Genomic DNA, 16,719 nt, shown 5'->3' with positions numbered 1-16,719 from the left:
ACGGAAAATTAATTAACGAACAATATATTGTTTACTGTTGACTAGATTAGCTTGTCACACAACTGAGGGGAATATAAAATAATTATTTTTTCTAATTTTCCCACTCCTAAAAATAACTTATTGGTTCAATACTGTATGCTTGAATGGCTTTAGTCAGGTTATCTCAAATAATTAATATTTATTATAAACTTTATCGTAAAGAACCTTAACTGGCCTGATAAAGACAGTTTATTGAATAAATAATTGTTTTATACAAATATATGTATATTACAGTTGCACCGAAGTGGATAAAGGAACCAACTACTGGTATAGCTTCTGTGGGGAGCAGTATAACATTTGATTGCGTTGTTGGAGGATATCCCAAACCTACTGTAAGCTGGGAGTTTCTCCCGTCTATTGGTGAGTAGAGTAATTTAAGAACGAACTTGAAACAACCCAGTTATTCTTATTGGATCATTTATTTAAACTTTATGTAGTTGCTAAGAAAGTATGACTTTTATAATTCATACTTTCAGCTTCAACGACACAGGAGTATCTGCCCATCACTTCGAAAGAACGTTTTCGTGTTGCAGAAAACGGATCTCTTATTATAACCCGTGTTCATCAGGAAGACACTGGCAAATACCAGTGCACAGCAAGTAACGGAATTGGAAATGCAGTCAACAAAATTGTAACACTTTCTCTTCATGGTAAGACTAGCTGTAAAATTCGGAGTAAGGTCGGTCATGAGTTGACATGAAAAGAGGAGGTTAGTGGTCATGGTCAAACTAACGATGTAAATTATAGAACAGGATTGGCCTCAAATGAACCGACTATAGTAATAGAATGAACGCTTCAGTCAACCGGTGGCCGTTGTCGTTCATACGTGGAGAAAATATTAAGCTTTTGGTGAGAAAAGTTATGAGGTTATGTTTATCTTTTATTTATAGTTTCATTTTCACTTTGCAATCTGCTTGCAGAATTCGATGTCGTTTTGCTACATGCTTTACTTTGTACCTGATATATATACATCTGGTGGAATTAAAAAGTGGTTGAAATAGTGTTCGTGTTTTAAGATAAGACAAGTTGTTCGACAAATTTGAATTCATACTAAGTTTTACACAATAAAATATTTCAATGGACACTAAAAGAACCTCTGATGTTGATGGAATAAAAGAGGTTAATGTTTGTATTGAAAGTTTCAAATGAAATGGTTAAAATTTACACATTGAATGCAATGACCTAGAACTAAGAAGCATTTTATACGCAAGTATGTTCTTAAATTACACTATAAAGTGTATATTAACTAAATATAATTTTATCAATCAACAACGTGCTTTATTTATCGACTTTCGAAGTGTGTAAAGTACAAGTATACCAAGAATTGTGATTCAGAGCCTACTTGAAGCCGTTCTTACGAGAAGGTTAAGAGTTACGCACGTTTGATTTGGGAGCATATTTACAGGTAGCAAGTTTTGTAACTTATGATAATTTGTGTTCTGATTGTTTTAGTTCTCGACGTGCTTTTATATTAACGAGACAATCATATTGAGATACATAAACTCTCGTGTATTAATGAGTGAAAGAAAAACCAATAATAATTTATTCAACACACTGAATGCTCACAATTTCTAACAACCAAGTAATTTTAGAACCATGAGCTAATTTACCCACAACACACTGCATCAACTGAAATGTACTGTGTAATTTTGATTTACTTCTTGGATCTCCAAGTGCTGTTTATAAATGGTCACTGGTGGTTTCCATGAAAAACTTACAGTTCCTTTCTTTTTTATGTAAAGTATAACCTAACAACTAATTTCTTTACACGTTCAACTAGTAATGTGAGTAGATTTGATTCAAGACTAATTTTTGTAATCGGTTATTAATTGTTAATTATTTTCAAAGTATGTACGAATATTTTCATATAGTTGAATACATCATAGTTTCAGCTAATTTAGCTGAAATGTACAGTGTGATTTCGATTTGCTTTTTTGGAACTCTAAGTGTTGAGATAGTGATGAGTTTACGAACACACACAGCATTAAGATTCGGGGCTCGATTCTTCGCGGTGGATAAAACAGGTATCCGAATGTGGCTTTGCTCTAAAACAGTCAAACAAACAGATTTGCAAGTGCTGTTTATGAAAGATCATTGGTGGTTTCCAAGAAAAACTGTTTCCTTATTGAGGTAAAGCATAATCTGACAACTAATTAAGTTATGCCTTTTAGTAACCAGAATAAAATTGGTTAAGACTAACTTCCATAATCGGTTTTGTTTAGGTCATAACACTGGCATGATAGCGTCGTACGACTATTAATTACGTACATATATATATATATATATACTGTAGTTAGGGAAGTTGTTTTAAAATAATAAAACCACTGGTATCTTATTCCTTGTTTAACGATAGAAAATTTTTATTCTTAAATGAATGGCAAGATTAATTATACGCACTTGTACAACGTAAGTACACTTTTCATTGTAATCAAGTAAGTTTTTGAGAAATATTTGCGTTTGCACGCTGGACAGCCAACCAATTGTTACATGATACTTCAAGAAAGTTTTGCTGCTATTTTTTGTTATAAGCTGGCAACCATGCTTGATAAAATCTCTAATATTATGCTAATTACGATATGGTTGAATGCCATCCTTTGATTTGTAAGTTCAAGGCCAATTGGTGCAACTTTAAACTAAATGTAAATAAATCAAGCATCTCTTTCTTTTTCATATAGTATCAGGCCTAATTCACTGAGGTAAACTAGGTAAGGCCATTCATATAGTATCAGACCTAATTCACTGAGGTAAACTAGGTAAGGCCATTCATATAGTATCAGACCTAATTCACTGAGGTAAACTAGGTAAGGCCATTCACACAGCATCAGACCTAATTTACTGAGGTAAACTAAGTAAGGCCATAAATATGGGGAAAATGCATAATATTTCATTACATATGTGCTAATGTCTCTTATTTAGCACACAATAACTTAACTCATTATTGTGATATTAATATCTTGACAATTTAATTAAAACTATGCTAGATATTTTATAGCGTATGTATTGGACGTGTAATCGGTGGTTATACTTCGTTATTACGGAACTAACACTAAACGCCAGGCTATTATTGTAAGCTCGTGATACCACATACACAAACGGATATCAAAGTTCTAGCCTGCTACAGTTCATTTATGACTGAAAGTGAGTTAAGAGGTTGAGTTAGAAGTTCAAAACAGAAACAGGCACTGATGATCCTAAACCTTAAACAGGCACAGGTGATCCTGAACTTTAAATAAATGGGAGGGTTTCTAGTCGATGTTGTGAACAAATAAACTAGACAATGTGATTATATGGATGACCTGTGCCAACTGTACGAGTGGAACTAATGTCATTTAGGTGGAAGAATAAACGCAACATTACTCCTTGTAGATGTTTTAAAGCAAATCAGACCTTCAATTCAACGTGTTCCTGTAATGGAAAACAATGGTACAATAATGCAGGAAGTGATATATACTTAGATTGTTTAAATCTGTAGTTTAGTATTTGGCATCCAAGTATTTGCTTGTAGACATGTTAAATTCTATGTAGGACTGGGAAAATGAAGCACTCGGAGAACCTTTAGACTAGTTTGTATATTCACTGCTATTTCTTATACTATAATAGAGTAATTTAATGTATAGATATATAAGAGAAATTTATTTACAGACGTTGAGAAGTCTTTAAGGAGGCATATTTTTCGTATGCATAACTTTATATACTCAGACTTCATAGAGTACTGGCATCTTAAAGCATGTGATACATAATGAATTAGTGTAATAATATCAGTACTTACATATCAAACATGAAACAACGGATAGTGAATAAATAGCTAATCTGCATGTAGGAAACATTAATATTTTGTTAATCTATATTATTGTTCAGTTATTGTTCCCGTTTTATCATTAAAGTGCGTAAATGATCATTTTATATAATTATAAAATCAAAAGACACTTCTTTGATCAGAGAATTATCCAGAGGGGTAACAACTGCCCCCAGAGACCCAGCGATACGGGGGAGGCATGCTAAATAGGGCTTCATAACGCTATGATAAATCGGATATGAAGGGGTTCCGATGGGAAAATTCTGCTCTACGCCTCTGAAATTACCCTTAAATCTAAAAAACATGAAAGTGGTATCATGACTAATATTAGTTGTGGTACAGTTAGGATTGTATTCAACATAGATACCAGCTTGTAATAAAAAAATGCCATAAGAGATTTTTTTATTTTTAGGAGAGGGAGAGTCTTGCCTGGCCGCTTATGTGTGCACCCCCAATAAAATCATTACTCTTTGTGTGAGTGTGTAATTTTAAAATGTAGGGGTTCAACATGACTGTTAGAGAAACAGGTCAAAATATATCAATTAAAGTATTAGATATAATCGTAAGATATATATTTATAATTTCATAGAGGATCTATTAGTTTTGCCTTAGATCGAAAAATGTATTTTGATATTGTTAAGGGTATTGTTTTTGCGAAATTTGTTATGTAAAATTAAATTGCCTAAAATAAAATAACTAAAGCTATTATATTCATGTAAGTGAATTTAGTCCTGGACATCCTTTATCATTTGGCGTTTAAAAAGCTATTGGGGTATAAAAAGTCATGCTTTTGTATCATCAGCTTTTACAGAAATAAAATCTTATTAGTCTTCTTCACACGTCACTTTAGTTTAAGATCCGATCTTTTGGCCAACCAATTATCTATTCGATTTGTCTTAAAGCCAGCATAAAATATGCATAAAGCAGAATTCGTTAGCACACGAGCAAATTGCATTCGTGTAATTGAATATAACTGTGCTTATTAACAAATCCATGATTTTAAGCATTTTTTAAAAAGAAAAAAATATATTTTCGAATGGTAGATGAAGTGTCATGTGTAACAGAGCTATTAAAACATTTGCTTTTGTTTCAAATGTTAGCCTACTAGAAAGTGAGGTTTAACAAATATTTATATCGAATTTTCTTTTACACGCAATTCTGTATTTTCTGTTAGTTTATAGCAAACTAACTGTGTTTATCGTGTGTAGTAAATTATTCGTCTTGCCCAGTATTTCATATCCTAAAGAGACACCATATGTTAAGCATCTTTTCATTGTGTTATATGCCCCCTAGTGGCACAGCGGTATGTCTACGGACTTACAACGCTAGAAACCGGGTTTCTATACCCGTGGTTGGCAGAGCACAGATAGTCCTTGTGTTGCTTTGTGCATAATTAAAAATAAACAAACAAAAAACAAACATTGTGTTATATACTCATATTTAGTTTTCAAAACTTTCGAAATAGTACTTGTTAAACATAAAAGCGGATCATACACACTGATAGCAATAAGTATACATATGTCACGCCACGCGAGCTCGTGGCGAGGATTCTTTATTCTAAGAAAGTGTCTCCCCCAAACTATCAACCGTGGGAACTCGTAGGTCCGTCTAGTCTCAACGTCATGTCTGATTTTCAAGGCCTTCAGAGTCTGTGGTTAGAGGTGTTGGGAAAATTAATAGAACATCTGCCCGTCCGTGATGTGCATCTCTGATCGTTAATCTTGGTGTAAATATCTTTCTTTATTTAAAGTATGGTGGATCAGATGAAAGAACTACGCTAGTGAGAATCAGTGCGTTATGTGTACTCTACTTATATCCCAAAGAATAAATCAATATATCCTTGTTTGTTTCATAAAATTATTTTTAATTACGTAGACATTTCACACATACACCGTATCCCTGCTAGCTAATCACCGTGTGTGGTAGTGCCTTTCTAGAAGTGCCAGAAGGTTAATTCTCTACCAGCAGCTACTAGTGGTTAATTATATAGCTCAGTTATTATGCTATTCACTGCCTCAACAGCAACTACTAGGTGGTTAACCATCTAGTTCTGTTGGTAGAGCATTCATTACCTTACTAGAAGCTACTAAGTGGTTAACCATATAACTCAGTTGGTAAAGCATTCACTACTTTACTAGAAGATACTAGGTGGTTAGCCATCTATCTCATTCGGTACTGCACTCACTACCTTACTAGCAACTACTAGGTGGTTAACCATGTAGTTATGTTGGTAGAGCATTCATTACCTTACTAGAAGCTACTAAGTGGTTAACCATATAACTCAGTTGATAGAGCATTCACTACTTTACTAGAAGATACTAGGTGGTTAGCCATCTATCTCTTTCTGTAGTGCACTGACTGCCTTAGTAGTAGTTACAAGGTGGTTAACCCTCTTGTTCAGTTGGTAGAGCATTCATTACCTTACTAGAAGCTACTAGGTGGTTAACCATATAACTCAGTTGGTAGAGCATTCACTACTTTACTAGAAGATACTAGGTGGTTAGCCATCTATCTCATTCGGTACTGCACTCACTACCTTACTAGTAGTTACAAGGTGGTTAACCCTCTTGTTCAGTTGGTAGAGATTCACTGTAGCTTAACTGGTGGAGCGTTCTATTGGTGTCTGAGAGGTCTTCGGTTCTAAGCTGAGCTAAGAAAACACACATATTTTTATTACCACACATTTGCAAATAAAACCATATAATAAAAAAATAAAAAATATTAATGGTAGTGCTAATGTTACAGCACAAGACCGTTATGGAGAAAGTTTAGTGTAGTAAAAGTACAAGTGTTGAGACTAGTCATAACCATAAAGTAATGTTGAGTACATGTTACGTAACGTAATAGTGTTTCAACGTCATATCAGTATACGTTGGTGATTAGAGCGCTCGACTCGCAATCTCCGGATCGCGGCTTCGAATCCCCGTCACACCAAACATGCTCGCCTATCCAGCCGTGGGGGCGTTTTAATGTGACGGTCAATACCACTATTCGTTGATAAAAGAGTAGCCCAAGAGTTTGCGGTAGGTGATGATAATTAGCTGTCTTCCGTCTACCCTTTCACTGCTAAATTAGAGACGGCTAGCGCAGATAGCCTTCGTGTAGCTTTACACAAAATTGAAAACAAACAAACAAAAAGTAAATGTTAATATATTTTAGTACATTAATGACAATGAAATAATAATTATACAATGTTAATTACAAAAAATCAATATTGAACTTTCGGAAATGTCAACATATAAAATTAGCAGTTATATATGCAATTTTATAATGAAACACATGTTATATTAATGATAAAAATAGGCTTAAAATGGCAAAGGGGAAAATGCAGGATTTTTTACTTGTAAAAGTTGCTATTTATGTTTGTAATCTCAAACTGCTTATTTGAAATTTAGTTTGATACATTGTGTATCATGTCTATTTTATATATCAACCATCTATATATATATATATATATATATATATAACTGTAAATTCATGATTAATGGAAAGTTTCTTCCCTTATATGTAATTGTAAAAAAACGCAAAAATGCCCATAAAAACTGCAAAATACAAAATACGAAACCGCAAATTTGCATGGATCCAAAAACCTTAATGTCAAATTTGGTAAAGATCCATCAACAGGGGGCGAAGCAGTGGTAAAAAACGCCCATAAATACCGCAAAGTGCAGAACTGAAAATTTGTATGTACCCCTGAATGGACCTAATGAACCTCCACACCAATTTGGGTGAAGATCCATCCACGCCCTGCGAAGCAGTTACATGGACATTCAACAGACATTACTAATATATTATTGTAGATTAACCAGGCTGAGTATTTAGTAAGACGGCGTGTTGTTCATCCAATTAACTAGGCAAATTGTAATATGTATAGACCTTGAAGCTAACATTTTTTAGTCTTAGTTTTTTAATACATACGAAATTAGTTTACTATGAAATCATGTCTTGTTTTATTTAACCCATGTAAAATTGTCAGTTTTAATAAAGCCATACGAACTAAAAAAATCATATCTCTTTTTAAGTTTCATTAGTAATCCGCATAAAGAATTTCTATAATTTATTTTGTATATCATTTCCTTAAATCTTTAGCAGTGATTATATGAACTCTAAATTTTTGATTTTGCACTATGTTGTTTAAATAAATTTAGATTTTTTTTTTCATTTGGTCTACAACGTTATGTTTCTTTACTTGAAGCTGGTAATTAATTGAAGAACTTAGGAGGATGAACGGCTTTTTATTATAATAACTACCTCAAATTTAATGATGCTACAAAGATAAATAAATTATATATTCAGCAATTCGCCGTAATTGAGTTTAATAAGTTTGTGGTAATGCATTTCACCTTCATTGATTAATTTTCCGTCAATAATCTCACTAACTGCGATTGATTTTTAATGTATTTTGCATTTCATTTTAGTTATATGTAAGAAATTATTAACAAACATCAAAGTTATTTATTAATTAAGCTTCATGATACATCACTTTTCATGTTGATTTCGTTTTTCTTTCTTTATAAGTTCCTGCAAGATTTGAAGAAAAATTTCATGTCGAGAGAGTCCATCGTGGTGACTCGGTAAAGTTAGAATGTGACGCACTTGGTGATAACCCAATGACGATTAGTTGGAACAAGGATAACGATCGTCTTTCGAGAGTGGACACTGGCCGGTTAGTAATAAGTTTCTTGTGTTGTCTTTTTTTAAAATTGTTAAGTAATTTATATAATGACGTTCCGTAATTTTGGTTTAGTTACTCAGATGTATAAACAATATATATATATATAATCATTTTTTTAAATTTTCATCATTTCATTTTCATTATTTTGCATTACAGTTTATCAAAATTAGCATAAATATGAGATCTAGCGTTTAGATGTAAATATTTAGATTAGACAGAAAAATTATAAGGAAGGTGACTGCATTATATTGTTTGTATAGTAAACTAGAGAGGCACTCAGCAGAACGCATACCTCCGCCACGCAAAGTTGATCATATTCAAAAAATACGAAAATCTGTCCGTATGTCTGTCTTTACCAACGGACACTGACCATTTTTGGCAGGACAATGAGGAATAACATTCTACATAGGCCCACCAGGTTGACTGAGTTATAGAGCAAAACTTGTGTGATAAATTGGTCCCCATGTTAAGAGATAGGGAATTTTTGAATTATCGTGAATTGACCTTTGACCTTGACCCTACAGAAACTAACCACTTCTAAGTTCGGTCATAGTCAAAATGTATATCGACTTGCGTCCAAATCCATTCAGCCGTTTTCTAGAAATCTTGCTGACAAACGCACAGGCACACACAATTTAGTCTTGCTTCTTAATTTTTCAATGCATGTTTTTGTTTTCATCTTTAATATTAAATAATATTTTGAAATGCATAGATATTTTTATATTTCATTCTTTAAGTTCTTAAAAACTCATTTTATAAAAGATAAATGTTTATGAAGTCTTCTAGTTGTTTCTTTTAGTATGTTTGTTCTTATACTCTATTTTGTATTTAGTATTTATGACAAAGCCATTAAGGCTACCTACCGTCGTCTCTAATTTTTAATTAATAACCAGAGGAAATGCAGCAGTACCCAGTCAGCCACCATCTATACTAAGGTATTGACTTTCACTCTTATAACGCATTTTGTGGTATCGCACGGATTCAAACCCGGCTCTACAGATCCGAAATCCAGAGCTTTACCACAGTCCCAAACCTTAACATCGAATTCAGTAAGAAAGGGAATCCTCGGTAGCCGCGGCTGTAATTAGATCTCAAATCGTTCAAGAGCTGGAGCTATGAGCTAAAATTTTGTACTTGAAAAAACAAGCAAAAAACCCAAAAAAAACTCAGAGCCATTCTATAATCCGATATGCCGCGGCTAAAACATAGCATTTCAACTAATATTTTACTAGATTTAAAAGTAAAGAGCACATTAGAAATAAATTTTCCAGACATGTACTTATAAATTCAGAAATTCCGATGTATATATCATTTTTCATTATCTCTGATCAGAAGTTAGTGAAACTTGACAGCTGGTGGTTAGCATGTCAGACCCGAGTATTCATGGTTCACTTCCCATTGCTGCAACAAAATCGTGTGCTCTGCGCTTTGGGTCCATGAGTGTTATAAGAGTAACCGTCAAATTTCACTATTCAGTTAGAGTAGCCCAAAAGTTGGTAGTGTTGACTCACGGCTCTCTCTATAGTCTTTCATTTCAAAATTAAGAAAGGCAAGTGCAGATAGCATATGTGTAGCCTATGCGAGGATATGCAAGCTAAACTAACTAATTATTTAAATATTTACTCAGAGTTACTTAATAAAATCTATAGCAAATAAAATTCACTTGCTTAATCTGGTTCACACCATAACAGTCGTTGTTCATAAAAACGGATCATATATAGCGCCTAGACAACTACTATGTTTTTATCCCAGCCGGCCTGATGAGCCCTGATATTGGGCGAAAGGCATCGTCTACACAGGATGTGGTAGATGCAGTATGGCTGGCATATTATATTCTCTCCTTTGCTTTAACTCATGAGTTGTTAGAATTAGAATTGAAAATTAATTTTAATTACAAGAACATCCAAACAACTTGTGTCCTAGCGGTAGGTGTGCTGGACTGAGGATCGAGAGTCCATAGTTCGTGTCTGGTTGTAGCTAAAAAGGGAAAACAAAAACTCGTACTCTGTGCTACGAGTCTGTGAGTGCGTTATAACAGTGACGTGGCCATTAAACTCTTCAATTATAGTAGCTCATGAGTTGGCGGTGCGTGCTGTTGACTAGCTGCCTTCCCTGCAACTTTTCAAGTCAAATTTATGGACTGCTAGAACAGATAGTCATTGAGTAGCTCTCCTTGAATAAGCCAAACTACCCAACTTTTTATTGTTAGTATACCGATTCAGTCCGTATGGTGATTTAAGAAGCATTGTTTCAAGGTTACTACTTGTCTCATAAGTTTCCAAGAACACACAATTGTCCTTTTTTCTTTTGCCTTGAACCTTCTAGCATTAACAATTAACTGTTGAAAACCGTGTGACAGTTAAACTACTGTTACCCTCGACAACGTGAATAATTCATAGATCACTTCATCTTTCCGTCTCTTTAACTTTAATGACAATTGAAATGTTCACTCCACTGTCAGGTTGATCAATGAAGGTCACAACAAATTAGATTTAAAATACCTGGATTTTCTACACGAATGAAAACGTTTATTCCTCTAGCTTCGGTTGATCATTCACTCAATACAACAGTAAAGAATGCGCTTACGGTTTATAGAAATTACGTATGGATTTAGAAGACGTCATTAGCACTGAAAGTTTACAGTTAATTCTGCTTTAACTTTTAGTTTTATACCGAATCAGTCTGCTGACCTTACATTTGTTTTCCTCACATTATTAACATTTTCGATACAATTATTACTTTCACGGTTAATTAGCATGCTGAAACATGTATATAACTGATTAGAGAATTTTAAGATTTATTTTTAATATTGGATTTTATAAATTTATTGTTTTAATGTTATCATTGAACTTGAACTCGTGCATCCAAGCATCTAATTAACAGAATATTAAAATTTCTGCAAATTTTCTTATTCTAGTGTAAGCAGATTTTATTACTTTGGGTAAGCTTAAAGGTTTGTGCAATAAGTAACATGCCTTCAAAACTACATCTGTAATTGTTCTAACTGGAAACAGTTTCTAAGAATAATTATCTCATCTTAGTTACCAGATATTTGACAGAACAACGGAAGGAGGAACATTGTCTGAAATTCAAGTCCATGGAGTAGACCATAGTGACAATGGAATCTTTACGTGTCTAGCAAAGAATGCGTATGGAGAAGACCAAAGAACAATAAAATTGATTGTCCTTGGTGAGTAACTTGAAATGCTACATAAGCTAATACAATAGAGAAATTTAACATTGTGCAACTACTTGGTCGTCTTTTGTAGTAAGAAACAAATTGTACAGTCAGTGACACCGAAGATGGTGAGGCAGGACCTGTTCTTGTGATCATGCTTGTTACTCTTACTTGTGCACTGGAGTTTCTTAAAGAATCATGAATTTTCCTGGCAACTCTAGTTTGTTCGAGGCGCCCTCTTTTTTATTATGTAAGCCTGGAAAGAAAACCAGCGAGATTGAATAGATTGCATAGACAGATAGATATGCAGATAGATCGAAGATATAGATAATTGAGTCAAGTGAACAGTAGGCCTTCCCTCTAGTCTTACACTGCTAAATTAGGGACATCTAGAGCAGATATCTCTAGTGTAGCTTTGTGCAAAATTCAAAACAAACTAGTATAAAAGATTTTATACAACTCTTCAAACTGTTAGATTAGATGATAATTCACCAAGTAACTTTTTATTCTTAAATATCTTAATGCAATAACAACAAACCTGTTTAGCAATACAATTAGGACACATTTATTAAATATTCTGCTTTATTTCTTTCAATGTGTACAAAATTAACGTGTGACATTAATTATTTTTGCAGTGTAACAATTAACTCTGAAGTTCACAGTCCAGAACATGTACATGCATATCAAATTACCTATATTGAATTAAATTTTGTTTTATAAATTATATGAATTATTGAATCAATGTTATTAAAAAACTTTGACTTCTGTAATGTAAAAGCAATGCTCAATTGTAAATAAATGCAGTTTTTAAAATCATAATTTACAGTCTAATGCTTGGGCCTCCATTAGAATTTTTTTAAAGAATCTTTGACAGTTCTACTAACATTGGTTAGATAATCCGATTGCTAAAGAATGTGATCTTAAATTTTTTTATTGTTTTGTTAAATACTCAGAACCACCTTCAGCCCCATCAGATGTTCGTGTGGACCAAACTTGGAGTAGAAGTGTGAGAATCACATGGATGATGCCCTATAGTGGAAATAGTCCTGTTAACAAATACATTATCCAATATTGGCAAAACCAAGGTAATTTTTATAAATTCTTTATACTGTACATATTCATACGTGTGTCTTTAATTCAAGGCATTATTAATAATAGGAACCAATATTTATAAGATCAACCAAAGTGAGAAAATTAAAATATAACTGTTTTTTTAATTTTTTAAGGTACTCCTCATCGACTGGAAGAAGAAACAGTTTCTTCAGCACAGACTTCAACAATACTTTATAAACTTCAACCAGGAACATCCTACGTTGTGCGAGTGATGGCAGAAAATGATGTAGGAAAAGGAACTCCATCTGAAAACAGACATTTTCTCACAAGTGAAGAAGGTAAATATTCTTAAGATTTACTTTGTGTGCTGAATTGTGAGGTTTCATATATCCTTAATTGAAGAAACAAACATTACAATTTTAAAACATTTTCTTTAAAATGTATGACGTTTATTCTAAACTTGTGTGTTTTAATGCTTAATGAAGAAAGCATATATAAAGATATTATCTACTAGAAGTTCACTCAAGATGGGGTTAACCTAATATGGTATTACTTAAATCTCTCTCCTTGCTTAATCAAATTCAATTAGCATTCAGCATCTTTCATTCACTCACAGCTAATTCAAACTATCTTCTACTTGAAGAATGTAGAACTTACTGTTTGAATACAAAAAACCTTCCATATCCTTGTAAGCTTTCTATTAAGAGTACATGATGTACCATCTTTGTTTTCAGAGCCAAGTGCTTCACCTACTGATGTGTCGGTGGAAGCCAGGGGAGCTGGAACCCTTCATATCAAGTGGAAAGTAAGACCAAAAAATCAATGTAAAAATATTTTAAAGTTTGTCTTTTTATGATTATGACATTTTCTCCTATTTAGTAAGATATTTTGTTACAAATAATACAAATTAAAGTTATGAAGGAATTTTTTCCTTGGGTTTTTGATGGCTTAAATTTAAAGCCAAAATTAAGGAAAATATATGTTTATTTACATCACGATAGTTAAAATACTAATGTTTACTAATGTTTTTGTATGGCTGTTTGTATGGTTATTTACATCACGATAGTTAAAATACTACTACTAATGTTTTTGTATGGCTGTTTGTATGTTTATTTACATCACGATAGTTAAAATACTACTACTAATGTTTTTGTATGGCTGTTTGTATGGTTATTTACATCACAATAGTTAAAATACTACTACTAATGTTTTTGTATGGCTGTTTGTATGGTTATTTACATCGCAATAGTTAAAATACTAATGTTTATTAATGTTTTCGAACAAAATATTACACTAAAAGACTTGCTTATGAAAATATTTTCAAGACATTATCAACAAATATTTTTGTTCAAGTCAAGAAAGTACAAAAAGAATTCATAATTTTATTAAGGCAGAGTAAATATGAGAGTACTTGTCTCCAGTATAAATAGTGTTTGCTATTCACTGAACTAAAGAGTTTAGTTTGTTTTATACAAGACATGCAGAAAGGAATTGCCCAACATGAAGACTATACAAGCTGTATAACTACCTCAGTGGGGATGAGATAATGTAGGCAACACAAAAAAATTTAATTTTATGGTTTAACTTATTATTCTGTTGACTGGTTGATTATATTTTGTAGACTACATTTTGTTCTACAACGAAAACTCTTAACATAAGGACCGAGATTACAATCGTCCAGAAAGGCAACTGCCAAAATTAGTAGGTATACAAATGTTTAGATTTGTACCTTAAATTTTGAGTAAACAACCATTAACTTTCTCTTAAAGTCATAAAAAAATCAATGTTATATATTTTCATGATTAACCACAACTTAAATTTTCGTATGGTTAGGCACCACCAAAAGACCAATGGAATGGTCAGCTGAAAGGCTACTATGTTGGCTACAAGGAAACAAGTTCAACAGATTCTTACACATATAAGCATGTGACATTCAGTGAAGGACTTTCAGAAGAATATTTGCTTCAACATCTGCGAAAAAATACAGCATATGGTATTGTAGTGGTAGCTTTCAACAGTGCAGGTAGAGGACCTGAATCCCAAGAAATTGGGAAGATAACCAAAGACACTGGTACATGTTTATTTGTTTATATGTATACATTGTTAAAAATATAGGATGTGAAAGATTGGAAAAAAATTAATATGTAATATCATATCTGTATGCATATGAGTTTTTACAATAGTGTACTAATTCATATGGACAAATTTAAATATGGGTATCTTTAATTTATTTCATTTAATTTCAGAGATGGGTAATTTTACCTAATTAATTATTCACAGATCATAGATATTAAAGATATATTTTATACTTAGATCCTCCTACAGCTCCATCTTTAAGAGTTACTGCTCAGTCAGAAACTACTATTACTATAAAGTGGCGACAAAACAAAGGTGATGCCGACATGATTTCACGTAAGTGTCCAATTTTCTTTTCCTGTAATTTTTATGCATATTTATAACTGAAATAATAACTTTTGTCAAGACATGATAAAAAAATAATTTAAATAAATAAGTGTACACAACTGTCTTAGGGAAACTTTATTTTTTCAATGTTTGTTGCAGATGCTCTCCATCAGGCAAACGTACTGTGTTACTGTGTTACTCTTGTTGAGTAATTTACTTATGAAATCCAAATTTAATAATGCTTTCATAACATTTTTTCTGTTATAAATTTTTTGTTTTATTATAATGTTATTTATTTAAATACAATTTAGCTTTCTTGTAAGTTAGAGGACAGAATGTATATTACATGACAGATGTAATTTCATGGTTTATTTTATTATTTTACTCACTGATTGATTATATTTTATAGATTACATTTTGTTCTACAAAGAAAACTCTAACACATGGAATGAGGTTACAATTCCTCACATAAAGAAGAAAGAATATGTTCTTCAGAGTTTGAGACCTGGAAGCATTTATTGTCTTTATCTTCAAGCTGCTAGCCAAAAAGGCAACAGTAACCCAAGCAAAACGTTGACAGTGAAAACAGATGGTGCAGGTAAGCTTAGAACTTACAGCTTCAATGGAGATGAGATAATATTGGTGGGAAACAAAAGAATGTTTTTTTTTGTTTTTTCACAGAAATGTCAAATTGATCATTTCCAGTTGTATAAGTCCAGAGGAAAAAAATGGCATTAATTTTGGTTTATTTTGTAATGTTCAATGACAAAGATAACATAATATGTCCCACACTGTCATTTAAATATTTAAAGTGTGCCTTGATGGAAATACAGTTTAAGAGTGAAGGAGGGATCATATAGGAATTATTTGTTTGTGTGATCTTATGGATTCTTTAAATATGATGTACTCTGATAACAGTAGGTAGTAGCAGTATGATTGTTACATTAGTTTCAAACTATCCTGGATTATTCAAAAAATGTCAAAGTAAGTTTAAAGATTTTAAAAACCATTCAGAATTTTTTCACATAACACAACTGTAGACGTTTTTGATATCTTATAGGATCTGTCAAAATTTAGAAATCTTCATATAACTAACTAAACAAAATTGTTTTTGTTTTTCAGCAGGACCTATGGAATGGAATTTACATGCTGTAATCTCAGGAGAAGAAGAATTACCAGAGTATTTCCGTCTGCCAGTTTTAGCACCAGTGTCTGCTTCTGTGGCCATTGTAATTCTTGTTGTTATTGTGTCTTGCATGGCTGTGAAGAAGGAACAAACACGATATAATAGAGATATCGGTGAGTAATTGTATAACATAAAACCATTAGAAATATTATCATACCAACATTTGATGGCTGAGTTTGTAGATGGTATGCAGATTCTAATCTTTGAAAGTAACAAGCTGCTTTGGTCTGCAGTTTATCACTAGAACACTGCTTATCACTCACTTATTCTATTGTTACGACAATGCAGGTTACGTGACGCTCGTATCACGCCACTTCCTTCCCGAACCTTCATGAAATGTCGGGAGACTACTAGGTCGGCGTAGTCTTGTATATATATATATATATATA

At 32.7% G+C, this 16,719-nt stretch overlaps 1 protein-coding gene and 1 long non-coding RNA gene across 12 annotated transcripts in view; one reads left to right on the top strand and one right to left on the bottom strand.

Moving 5' to 3' along the window:
* LOC106475196 (Down syndrome cell adhesion molecule homolog) overlaps positions 1 to 16,719 on the top strand; it is a 79,747-nt gene that overhangs the window by 52,069 nt on the left and 10,959 nt on the right. For 8 of the 10 annotated variants that reach the window (XM_022380439.1, XM_022380462.1, XM_022380468.1 and 5 more), the window contains 9 exons: positions 8,354 to 8,501; positions 11,552 to 11,700; positions 12,642 to 12,773; positions 12,915 to 13,079; positions 13,476 to 13,546; positions 14,575 to 14,812; positions 15,055 to 15,153; positions 15,554 to 15,742; positions 16,267 to 16,443. In XM_022380439.1, coding sequence (XP_022236147.1) covers positions 8,354 to 8,501; positions 11,552 to 11,700; positions 12,642 to 12,773; positions 12,915 to 13,079; positions 13,476 to 13,546; positions 14,575 to 14,812; positions 15,055 to 15,153; positions 15,554 to 15,742; positions 16,267 to 16,443 — 1,368 coding nt within the window. Of the gene's footprint in view, positions 1 to 273; positions 400 to 515; positions 690 to 8,353; positions 8,502 to 11,551; positions 11,701 to 12,641; positions 12,774 to 12,914; positions 13,080 to 13,475; positions 13,547 to 14,574; positions 14,813 to 15,054; positions 15,154 to 15,553; positions 15,743 to 16,266; positions 16,444 to 16,719 lie in introns of all 10 variants that reach the window. The other 2 variants (XM_022380447.1, XM_022380442.1) reach the window with 2 other exon arrangements.
* LOC111083794 overlaps positions 12,916 to 16,719 on the bottom strand; it is a 10,450-nt gene continuing 6,646 nt past the window's right edge. For both annotated transcript variants that reach the window (XR_002609252.1, XR_002609251.1), the window contains exons 2-4: positions 16,321 to 16,404; positions 13,399 to 13,528; positions 12,916 to 13,046 (exon numbers count right to left, since the gene is read on the bottom strand). This is a non-coding gene — a long non-coding RNA (uncharacterized LOC111083794). The remainder of the gene's footprint in view (positions 13,047 to 13,398; positions 13,529 to 16,320; positions 16,405 to 16,719) is intronic.

The sequence above is a fragment of the Limulus polyphemus genome, unplaced genomic scaffold, assembly GCF_000517525.1.
Source record: "Limulus polyphemus unplaced genomic scaffold, Limulus_polyphemus-2.1.2 Scaffold145, whole genome shotgun sequence".
Taxonomy (NCBI): domain Eukaryota; kingdom Metazoa; phylum Arthropoda; class Merostomata; order Xiphosura; family Limulidae; genus Limulus; species Limulus polyphemus.
The sequence above is the reverse complement of the archived record's forward strand: the minus strand, read 5'-3'. Positions and strand labels throughout refer to the sequence as shown.